This window comes from Podarcis melisellensis (assembly GCF_964234715.1).
Source record: "Podarcis melisellensis genome assembly, chromosome: Z".
Lineage (NCBI taxonomy): Eukaryota > Metazoa > Chordata > Lepidosauria > Squamata > Lacertidae > Podarcis > Podarcis melisellensis.
Window position 1 is genome coordinate 9,088,114 of NC_138547.1, and position 12,040 is coordinate 9,100,153.

The window sequence follows — 12,040 nt, forward strand, 5'->3', positions numbered from 1 at the left end:
CCAGCTGCCCATTAGCACGTGGCTGCTAAGGTTGAATATGCATTTTTTAGCAATGGAGCAGCACAAAATGCCATTAGCAAATCAGATTTTGGCAGGGCAAGGATACAGTTACCGAACAGTGTCAAGACAATGAAGTAGATGGATGAGAACATTCCTGAGTGGACGCCCCCTTGAGATTCTATCCCCTGGTACATCACAGCATTCCAGTCTTCTCCAGTCAGAATCTGTAAAGTTAATTAGAGTAAAAAATAAGAAAGTGTGAGGGGAGGGTGGGAAAGATAATATAAACCTTTCTCCAGATAGCTTGGTTTGTTTAGAGTAGTTCTGGGGAACCTCAGCCCTCTGGCTCCCTCTGTCATGTCTTTGGGCCTGTCCCCAGGCCACACCTTTCACTGGTCTTACTCCACTCTCTCCTTAAGTGCTCAGTTGTAACTATAGCCACATCCACACCAGACGTTTAAAGCACATGGCTTCCTGCAGAGAACCCTGGCAGCTGCAGCATGCTAAGGGTGCTGGGAACTGTTGCTCTGAGAGGGGCAAGCTACCATTTCCAAGATTCTTTGCTGGAAGCTGTAACTGCCAAAGTGGTATAAATATGTTTTAAATGCATGGTGTGGATGTGACCAATGCCTCTAGTTTGCCTGGGTGGGGAGGTGTGTGCACATAGGTCTGTGTGTCCATCTATTTCTGACTTTAGCATTGCTACAATGTGGCCTTCGGCCATTTCCATTACTCCATCCACTGCCCCTGACCCTGCCCACCCCTAGCATGTGGCCCCAAAAGTCTGCCCATGAGCGAATGCTGTCCTTGGGATGAAAATGATCTAGAGTAAATGACTAAGGTCATTTCCCACCCCTGTGGTGGTGCCTCTCCCAGCGGACTTCAGGTTTCTGCGAATGGCGAAAATGAGTGCCAGTCTGATCGACTGACAGACTCAAGCCCCGCAGAGACACAGGCGGAAGTGCCAAGGTGAGGTGAGCCCCCTAAAAAGACTGTGATTGAGCCTGCGGACATGGCAATATCACAACTCCACGGGAGTGGAGCCTCAAACTCCTACCTGCAGCAGAGATCTTCCAAGAACTACATTTTGGCTGATGGAAATGTAAAGAAGATTAATTATTGGCTCTAATTAGGCTGAATTCGGTGCTAGACGGAGGAGTAAAAAGGAAGTCCATCCCCATCTTCTGAGTAATTATCACTGCATGGAAACAACTTGCAAGTCAGAATGGTATTAATTTTATGTGACTCTATTAGATATATGTCTACCGATGGGAAAGATGGATTAAAAGCAACTGAAACCCATTCTTTACTACCTTTTATTGGATTTATAATGGAGAATTGGGGAGAGGACCTTGCATGACTAAAGCCATAGGTGAATCCGAGCCCAGCAGAGAAAGCTTGAAACAAGACTAATGACATACTCTGTGGGGTGAGGCTATGGAAGCATATATGGGCTTTGCAAGGCACATTTTGGTTGGAGTGGTTTAAAGAAGACTGAGCTTGCTCCTAGTGTGTGTGTGTGTGTGTGTGTGTGTGTGTGTGTGTGTGTGTGTAAAGATAAATTGGAACTTTAAAGTTTGGAACTGGCTATAGAGGCTGAATATCAACAGTGCCAGATATTGGACAACATCTGAGAACCCCTATGCCACCTTTCTAGAGCTGGAAGCCTGGTAAATCTCTCTCTGGTTGTGGGAAGGAAGGGCGTTTGGACTCTACCAGAAAAGAGGCATTATAATGATCTTCAACTGTCTGTAACTCTTTATCTTACTTCAAGACATTTTTAGAGAACTAGATCAGTGAAAATCTTTTACGCTCCTCTGGATTATTAAGTTATGATTTTGTGTGGACAAATTGCTTTTGTTTTCTTTTTAAAGTAGATATCTGTTTAATTTGAATGTTAATTTAAAATCTGGATTTTATTTCAAATTGTATACATGTAACAGGCAATCGGGCTGGAGGGAGTGGGAAAGTACAAAAGACCGTGTTCCTTGGGAAAGTGTCACTTGGTGGCCTTGACAAAACTGGCAAGGTACGGCTGGAAAATTGGTTGTCTTGAGAACAAGGGAAAGAGAAACTTGGCAAGGGCAGAGTGAATCGAGTAGAAGGAGTATTGGATATTTTCACTCTGTTCGGACCATTTTTGATTGTTTTAATAATAACTTATTGAACATGGCAATTAAAAAGCAACCAACCCCAAGTTTGGATAGAAGGACTTCTGTACAGGTCACAGGGGATAAGCCTTATTGTGAATGGGTGGAATTCTTCTATGAACTGAGAAATGAGTTGATTAAGGAGATAAAGAAAAATTTGGATAAGACAGCAGATAAACTTATAGCCCAAATGGACCAAAATACTGAAATGGTGACAGAACTAATTATTAAAATAGAACCAGTGACAAAGAAAACAGAAGTGGTGGAGGTCTTGATGCAAGGGCTGGAGGAAATTTATAGAAAAATGGAAACTGTGATTGATATGAAGAAATACCCGGAGACACTCGGGGCTGATATGAATGGCATGGGGGGTAGGCAGGAAATATTTGGGAATGCCTTGGTGGCAGAAATGAGGCAGAAATTACAGCCTCTGAGACTAAGAGGAGACTGTGAGGAAGGTGAGCAGGATTTTGAATCTGACTTAACTGATAGTTGCCTTCCAGTGAAATTTAAATATGACAAAGTTAGGAAAAAGAATGGGAAGCACTTATTGTATATATGCAAAATAATGTAAATAAATTGATATATTGACAGGCTCAGACTTCACACTTGCAATCAGCAATGAAGTATGTGTAAGGAAATGCAGAAGTTTTTGTTAATATAAGAATCCAGAAGAGGGAATGAAGGGAAGTCATGAAGAACCTCAAAGATAAGGTTTTGAAATGTTTTTGTTAGTAGGGATGGGGGGGATTTGTTTTTTGTAGTTAATTGTGGAAATTAATTGTGGAAAAACCCAATAAAAATTATTCAAGGAAGAATAAGGAGGAGGAGGAGGAGGAGGAGGAGGAGGAGGAGGTGGTGGTGAAGGCTCTCCCAGCTAGTTCTGATGTCATCTTTTGGGAGCTGGTGAATATATTTTTAACCTGTAAAGACTTTGAAGAGATTGGCTTAATAAAAACATTATCCTGCTTTTTATTCTTCTGTTGTTGTTGTTGCTGCTGCTACTGTTGTGTTGTGTCTATAGAACTGTGTGTTTCCATGTTGCCTGTAGAGAAAGGAATGGCCTCACCCTGTTCCCACCACCAGCATGCAATTTCTTCCACCTGCAGCTGGAAGCAGTAAAGTCCAAGGAGTCAACCATCTTGTTTACCTAAATATGTAGATCAGCGCATAGTAAGAATCAGTCCATAATCTTAATCTGGATTAAATTGTTGGGGGGGGGGAGTTAATTGTCAGGCCTTATTTTGAACAATCACTGGACTGTTTCATTTTACTGCACATTTGTTAATAGAATGTGTTTTTCATTAGCTGAGGTCTTGCAACAGCAAATGAATTATGTAAAGCATTTTGATGTTGTCAGAAGACTTGAGCCTGGTTTAGTCTGGAAAGGCAGCACACAGATAAGCAATGATGATGATGACACAGTGCTTTGTAAGGTTATGCACACATGTAAGAGGTGTTGTGAGTAGCTGAAAAGGGGCTAATATGGATTTATTTGGACTATCGTATCTTCTTTCCATTCCATCAGCATCAGAAGTACAGTTGGTGGCCCACCTAGTCCAGAATCCTGTTCTCACTGTGGCCAGCTAGATGTTCATTAAGGGAAGCCTGCAAGCAGGACCCGAGTGCAACAGCAAGTCTCCCCACTCAAAATTCCCAGCAACTGGTATTCAGAGGCCAGAGAGGGTAAGTCTGGGATTGGAGAGGAAGCACCTCTCCCTTGTTGGCCTCGATTTCTGTATGGCTTTGACAGGAAGCCCTCCTCCCAGGTGCAAAGGCTGCCCATCCCTTGAGCTTCCAGAGCATAGAAAGTCTCTCATTTCCTCTTACCTCGCTGAGTAAGGGTTTGCCTTTTTCATTTGCTTCCTGCCTGATTAGCATTCCTGTCCCCAATTATAATGCTCTACAGAAACCAGAATGTCAAATGCAACGGGTCCCGCATTCCACTCTTTTCATTATTTCCTACGAACTCAGATCCGTCTCTCAGGCTATTGTCCTTGTTAATTTAGGGAGCTGATTGTGAAGACAGAAAAGCAGGTCACATCATCAGCTAACCAAGACTGTGCCACGGCAGACAAGGGCCACAGAGATGGATTCTGGTGACATGACAGAAAAGCCAAGGGCCATGGTTCTGTGTGCTGACAGAAATCACCACACTCTTGCCTAGTTACAAATGATATCGGCTGGAGGTTACGGATGGGGAAAGAAAATCCAGGTCTCATATATTTGAGGAAAATGACATACCAAAAACGTGTTATATTAGGGGAAATTACTTGCGAAAAGGTAGTTTTTTGGGGAAATGCATACTGAAATGGCAATGACTTTTCTGGAGCGTTTTGTTTTTTAAAAAGTAAACTGGTGTGGAAATATGGCAAACTGAGTTTAAGAATGGAAAAACAAGAAACTGAAACTGAACAAATTCATCCACACCTATTGGACATTTGTTTTCTGAGAGTTCTGTCTTTTGAATTCTCCACCCAACTAAGTAGGGGATAATGGCAAAGACACCATCATTGCACATTTATTTACATATCCAGTTCCACTGCTTGACTACCCAGTGACTCCTGTAAGAAACCCCAAGTCAATAGGAATATGAGATTAAAACCCCAATTCAAATCTCTCCTCTGCCAGAAGCCTGTCTCAGGGGTGAGTTACTTCCTGTCCCAGCTAAGCCTGCCAGATACCTTGTTCAGCCCTAGAGGCCATTTCAACCTAAGCACATACACCTGCCCTATTGTAACAGATGTCATATATGGTACGAGGTATGGGGCAGGCATAAACCTGGCTCAGCTGATAAGAGGGGCTTTAGGACCTGCTGATCTGCTGCAAAGTCCTATGCAAAGCTGGCCACAAGATCACACTTCAAAAGAGACTTTGTGAGGCTAGGTAAGTCACAAAAGGCCCCCTTCTTTTCTTTTCTTTTAAATAATTTTTATTAATTTTCAACACAAATATAAAATCTTATCCAAATTTTCACAAATTTAACTCTTTTTGGACTTCCTTCAGCTTCTCTGACAATCATCTGTATTAACCTCTCAATTACGCATTTCTTCTCTTTTATATTGCCATTAGTCTTCCCTCCCACTATCTATTTCTTTTTAACAATATATCTCAACTTTCACAGTGCTTCTTTAAACCCCACTAGCGTTGTTTGCACATCACATACGAAAGGCCCCTTTCAAAGTGCTGCGCAATATAGCATTTGTCATGATCCCCATGAGCTCAACTGGATCATGACTGGATTGGCACTTGCTGCCAAATAAGAAAGGTGAGGAGGAAGGTGAGAAGGATGACCTCAGGGGTGGGCAGCCTGTAGAGTACAGGGGAGGAGAGGCACTCCTGCTGGCTCCCTGCCCTGCACCTTCCATGGAGCAGATAGATTTCCTAGCAACAGGGGCCGGCATTGACAAACCAGTCTGTGGCATCAGATGACTGACAGTTGCCTGGCTCTTCCCACCTCTCAGACTTGGCCAACGAGAGGTGGGGGACTTAACCATCTGGCCGCCTGGCCAGATCCAGTTCCTCACCTTTTGCTTATCTCTTGGCTTCAGTCTCTAATTGCAATATGGCCTATTTGACAAGGCTGTGGCTGAGAGGCCTGGAGCTAAGGTTGAATGATGAGCTGAGGTTAAATAAGTTGGATATTTTTAGCCTAGAGGAGGAGAAGTGTGATTAAGAGACAGTCTCATAGCCATCTTCAAATATATTGAAGGGGTTGTTCCATAGACAATGGCAGACATGTGTTTTCAGTTGCTTGAGTCACTGTGTTCAGATTACAAGGGAATATGACTAAGTATTAGGAAAAACTTCCTGATGCCACAAGCTGTTTGACAGTGGGACAGGCTGCCTCAGAAAGCAGTGGGCTTATCCTTGATTAGCAGCTTTCAAGCAGAGGCTGGATGGCCCCCTATCAGACATGCAGAAGCAGCAGATTTCCTGCATCAGCAGTGGGGAGGACTATATGCTCTCTGAGGACCCTTTAGCTCTTTTGCACCAAGTCAAGAGTGCCCTTACCTGAAACACAGTTAGAATAGCAGTGGGGAAAGTATCAAAGTTTGTGGTTGGTGTTTCGTCACTAAAATGAAACCTAGAAAGAGGCAGAAAATGAATATTAATGGCAGGGTAGAATGCTATTAATCTTTTAAGAGCTGCCTTGCTGGATCAGACCAAAGGTCCCTTTACTCCAGCATCCGGGCTCTTACAGTGGGCACCTATATGCCTTTGGGAAGCCTTCAAGGAGGGCATGAAGGCAAACGACAACCCCATGATTTGTGCCTCCCCCCAAGTGACTGGTATTCAGAGGTACAACTGGGACTTGCAATAAAATGTTGCAGCAGGGAGTGTGCCTGTTCAGGGTTCAAGCCAGACAGCTATGCCCTTTTTCCAGGATGCTCCATAACATTCTCCCTTCCACCAGTCTTCTGTCTGAGCATGCTCAGTCTTCAATAGTCTGTTTTTGGGGGTGGGGTGGGGGATCCTGCTCCCTCCAAGAACACCACTTGACACCATTATGACACCAGATGTTTGGCAGGTGGGTGGTCCTCCTAACTGTCAAAGGTGGCCTGTGGAGTGGAGGGGAAGATAAGAATCTGGTCCATTGGGCAAAAAAAGCAAGTGCCTTGTTTTCAGGAGTGGTGGCACATGGTCCCACCTTATTGCTCTGCTCAAAAGTTTGGTAAGCCACATTTTGCACCAACTGCAGTTTCCAGACAGTCTTCGAGGATAGCCACTCATTTAATGACCTATGGTGGATGGAAGGGTGCAGCTTGTTACTCTATGGATATAAGGCTTAAAGAAGTTGTGTTTCTTGCCATTTCTGAAAAACTGTCATAAAATACATGTCACTGGGGTGATGTGGACCCATCCAACTTTGCTTCTGCTTGGGGGCTGATGGTGATTTATATGACTAAACAATCTTCATGGTTGGCACATTCCAACTAAATATGAGCTTAATTGGCAACATTCATGAATATTTGGGATGTTTGCTGCAAGTATGAATCTTGTGTTGTTATTATTACTATTATTACTATTATTATTACTTATTAAATTTGTAGACTGCTCTTCATCCGAAGATCTCAGGGCAGTTAACAACAGAAAAATACAAAATGAGAATAAAAACTACATAATAAAACAAAACCGAATCAATAACCACCTCCCCACAGACACATTTTAAAAGCCACAGAATGTTAAACAGCCAAATGCCTGGTTGAAGAGAAACATTTTTGCCAGGTGCCTAAAGATATGTAATGAAGGTGCCAGGTGAACCTCCCTGGGGAGAGCATTCCACAGACAGGAGGCCACCACAGAAAAGGCCTGTTCTTGTGTTGCCGCCCTCTGAATCTCTCATGAAGGAGACACATGAAGAAGGGCCTCACAGAGTGAATGCATGGTCCAGGTTGATTCATATGGCGAGGGGCAGTCCTTGAAGCATTGCGGTCCTGAGCCGTTATGGGATTCTGTTCCACTAATGAATATATTTTAAGTCATTCGTTCTTTTTAAGCTTTGTATAATTATTATGATTATTATTTTACTATCTTATAATTTTATTCTTCCTGATTTCATGACTGTTTTTCAGTACAGCTAGAATGAACCTAGAGAATCAGCAGCTTGCCACAATCAGCCCGTTCTTCTCAATGAGGACCGCTTACTTTTAAGGGAAGAGCTGATGCTCTGATGTTTTTATTTTAACAATCTGTATGTAATGCTTTACAGTATATGTATATGCTGTATGTGTATATGCACATATTTTCATTCTACTAGTAATATTCTGCCTTGTTAATAACTGTCCATTCTGGGTTACTTCTTCAAATCTTGGAATCCCCTTCTTATATCAAAAAAACATTTTTTAAGGGTAGCCCAATATATAGTGCATCAAAGCAGTCCAAACTGGACGTTAGTGATCTCCAGCATGGATTATTGAGGCCAAGTAGCCTTCGTCTAGCAGTGGCCATAACTTGTGAACCAGCTAGAGCTGGGCATAAATATTCCTTGTCATTGAAGACACGAGCTTCCAGTGAGAGATTTGAATCAAAGAGTACTCACAGATAAGAACATAAGAGCCCTACTGGTTCAGGCTGAAGGCCCATCTAGTCCATCATACTGCTCTCATAATGGTCAACCAGATGCCTACAGAAATCTGAAATGCAGGACATGAAACAACCCCACAGAGCTATTTAAAAGTGGTGAACCAGCTGGTTCTGTCCAGCTTGGAATCGGGAGAAACTAAGTCCGTCTGCAACCTGCTGTGAGAGATTAGCAAAACATTGAGTGCAAAAATCTGAAACTGGAGCCAAAACTATCGCAAGTCCAGTAGGCAGCATGCCTATGAATACCAGTTGCTAGGAATCACAAGCGGGGAGAGTACCGTTCCTTGCAGCCAGACGCCCGTCAAAAGTTTATTGAGATTAATTTAGTGAATTGAACTTACTGTCCTCCAAAAAGCTGCATTCCCAGCAAAGCAAACACAACAATGAAGAGGAAGAGGAGGAACAGCAAGCTGATGATGGACTTCATTGAATTCAGCAAGGAGACCACCAGGTTCCTCAAGGAGTTCCAGTACCTGGGATTCCAAACCAAACCAAGCCAGTTAATGAATGCATCCGGATTTCTAAAAGTGGGTTTTCCAAGTGCATAAATTCCCCTTCACACATCCCCACACTAAAAAGAAAGAAAGAAAAAGGAAGAAGAAACTTAAAACATACTTGGTAACTTTGAAAATCCTCAGCAGCCTGAGAGCCCTCAACACACTGATGCCAAAGGAGGTCCCGGGCTTCACTGCAGCCCAGATGACTTCGAAGATGCTCCCCACAATCACCTGCAAGAAACAAAGGAGTGATGGGCTGATGTGGGGGGAAAAGAAGGTCTGATCATGGCCAATGAGCAATTTCCAAAAAGAAGGGGTTGGAACTAAGGTTAGTCCTACTCAAAGTAGACCCACTGAAATTAATGAACCCCAGTGATGTGCATTGATTTCAATGGGTCTCTTCTGAACAGGAATAATATTGGCACCAACCCAATAGCCTAATTCTGTAAGCTTCTTCAGTGTCTGCCTCAGGCAAGGACTGTATATTCAATCTTTCTATACAAGAGAGAGGCTTTCACAAACTGAGGTAAAGTTGTTTTAATACCAAACAGCTGAAGAGGGTTTCTTTTTGGGGGGGGGGCAGTTTACTAATGGTTCTAATGATATTTCATAGTTCCACTGCTAACTGTGATGCTTTATTTACAAATTGCATTTTGCCTTTTTATATCTTATCACGCATCACCCTAGTCTCCCTTGGGAGGTAGGGTGATGCAGCAATGTAACTAATATATAAATATATAATATAAATAAATAATATAAATAAGCGTACATACATGCTTATCTGTATCTATCTAGTCCATGATTTGGTGTTTATTTCCTGCTACGGTTATTGGTGTCCAGAAAAATTTCAGCTTTAAAAATGGTGACAATTAAAGTTTCTAGCTCCTTAAGATTATAAAGACAGGTTTGAAAGACCTTCTGTAAATTATATATCCGATCTGGGAGCAAAGGATTGGGGTGGGTAAGAAGCACTTCGTTCCACTGAATTCCTTCAAGGAGAGGAGAAATTGCCAACATTATTATGATTACTTTTTTAGGAGGCAGACAAGAGGCTCATCAATAGCCACGCTGTTTCTTTCTCCCCTCCCTCCAGCCCCCTCCCTTCTTTGCTGCTATAAATGACAGCAGCAGTAGCAACTATGTTGGCAACCAGGCACTATTTTGCATCCTCCACAATCATGCCCAGGCCTAGCACCATCCAGGGGTATTGTGACAAGGGTTGGGTAGGTGGTCACCACCATCAAAAACCCTGCAAAACGGTCTGCTTTCTGAAGGGCCAGGTATGTGAGAGGGGAGGGAAATCTCAATAAAGCCTCTCAGAAAAAACTTGCAACCACTAATGTGGATTAGAACTCCCATTGTCTTAAAGTCAAAGGAACAGGGCAGGTAATACAAGTGCAGGGTGCACCATCCTTTGCTTAGCCTTTTGAAGTGGGGATAAGTGCTGTGGCTCTGTGGCAGAGTATCTGCTTTGCATGCAGAAGGTACCAGGTTCAATCCCCAGCATTTCCAGGTAAGACTGGGGATATCCCTCCCAGTGTAGACAATCCTGAGCTAGGTGGGCCAATGGTCTGACTCTGTAGAAGACAACTTCCTATGTTCCTATGTCCTTCCATAAGGCTAAAAGTCTTCTTCTTCTTCTCTGGCAATCACTCATAGCTGAGTAAGATTGTCTTTCCATTCTTAAGTTGGGAATAGAGTAGCTGCTTTGTTGTTGTTGTTGTTTAGTCATTTAGTCGTGTCCGACTCTTCGTGACCCCATGGACCAGAGAACGCCAGGCACCTCTGTCCTCCACTGCCTCCCGCAGTTTGGTCAAACTCATGCTGGTAACCTCGAAAACACTATCCAACCATCTCGTCCTCTGCCGTCCCCTTCTCCTTGTGCCCTCCATCTTTCCCAACATCAGGGTCTTCTCCAGGGAGAAGCTGCTTTGTAGCTGCTTTGGAAGATGACAATCAGGCATCCATACAACATGACCTGCCCAACTAAGTTGAGGTTGAAGAATCATTGCTTTGACACTGGTGATCTTTGCTTCTTCCAATACGCTAACATTAGTTTGCCTGTCTTCTCAAGTGATATGTAAAAAATTTTGGAGACACCACTGATGGAATCTTTTGAGGAGCTGGAAATGGCATTTATAAGGGGTCCATGTTTCACAAGCGTACAGTAAAGTTGGAAGTACAATATCTTTCTAAACAAGCATTTTGGTTTCCCTGTGAATGTCTTGGTCCTCAAACATTCTGTGCTTCAATTGGGAGAAAGCTGTGCTCACAGAGCTCAGTTGATGCTAGATTTCTGCATCAATGTTGGCCCTTATGGAAAGATAACTATCCAGGTAGGAAAAGCAATTGACACTTCCCAATGTTACACTATTAAGATGGATCTGTGGTACAGTGGACGGGTTGTTTTGTGCTTATTGATGCAGCACTTTGGTTTTTTGGATATTGAGCAATAGACCAAGCTTTCTGTAAGCTTCTGCAAAGATATTTAGGGTGGTTTAGAGGTTGTCCTCTGAGCGTGCACACACTACGTCATCAGCATATTGAAGCTCTATGATGGAGGTTATGGTAACCTAACTCTTTGTTTTCAGCCTACTCAAATTGAAGAGCTTTCCATCTGTTCAATATATATATGATTTTTACCCCAGTGGGGAGTTTCCCTTTGAATGTGTAGGATCATGGCGATGAAAATAAGAAATAGTTGGGATGATAATACATCCCCGTTTAATGCCTGATCCCACTGTGAATGGTTCACTTTGAGAGCCAGAGTGGGACTGCCTGCAGTACCCCAGGTGAGAAATAGGGTAGAGCACCTGAATGTGTGAAGGTTGAGTCTTGGTTCCAAACCAGTGGAAACAGATCCGTCTGGAGTATGTGGATGCTTTGAAACTACCTTTTACCTGTATTGGTGTTTTGAGAAATTCTCTTCTAGTAACTTTTATGGTGATAAATTAGGCTGTTTATTTGTATTCTTTTATGCAAACTTGCATGGACTAATTTTTTGTATATTTATTTATTCATCTTGTGAGCGACTTTGGGTAAAATTTTGTGGGAAAGTGGAATACAAATTAAAGAAGAAGAAGAAGAAGAAGAAGAAGAAGAAGAAGAAGAAGAAGAAGAAGAAGAAGAAGAAGAAGAAGAAGAAGAAGATCACCTCTTAGGAGGAGCATATCCATGTTCTTGCATTTACACCTTGGAATGCCTTGTTGCTTCAGATCACACTGGGTGCTCTTATACATTTTCCATCATGTTGCTTTGTCAAACTGAATCAAACTACAAAATACTGCCAGCCCTCAAGAGGCTACA

General features: G+C 42.7%; 2 protein-coding genes across 14 annotated transcripts in view; one reads left to right on the forward strand and one right to left on the reverse strand.

Annotated features, from left to right (window-relative positions):
- SLC31A2 (solute carrier family 31 member 2) overlaps nt 1–12,040 on the forward strand; it is a 766,698-nt gene that overhangs the window by 404,347 nt on the left and 350,311 nt on the right. The window lies entirely within an intron of this gene.
- Nucleotides 1–12,040, reverse strand: part of CACNA1B (calcium voltage-gated channel subunit alpha1 B) — a 331,532-nt gene that overhangs the window by 123,829 nt on the left and 195,663 nt on the right. For all 13 annotated transcript variants that reach the window (XM_081896241.1, XM_081896248.1, XM_081896247.1 and 10 more), the window contains 4 exons: nt 8,853–8,965; nt 8,579–8,710; nt 6,165–6,237; nt 107–224 (listed from right to left, as the gene is read on the reverse strand). In XM_081896241.1, the coding sequence (XP_081752367.1) occupies nt 107–224; nt 6,165–6,237; nt 8,579–8,710; nt 8,853–8,965 (436 nt within the window). The remainder of the gene's footprint in view (nt 1–106; nt 225–6,164; nt 6,238–8,578; nt 8,711–8,852; nt 8,966–12,040) is intronic.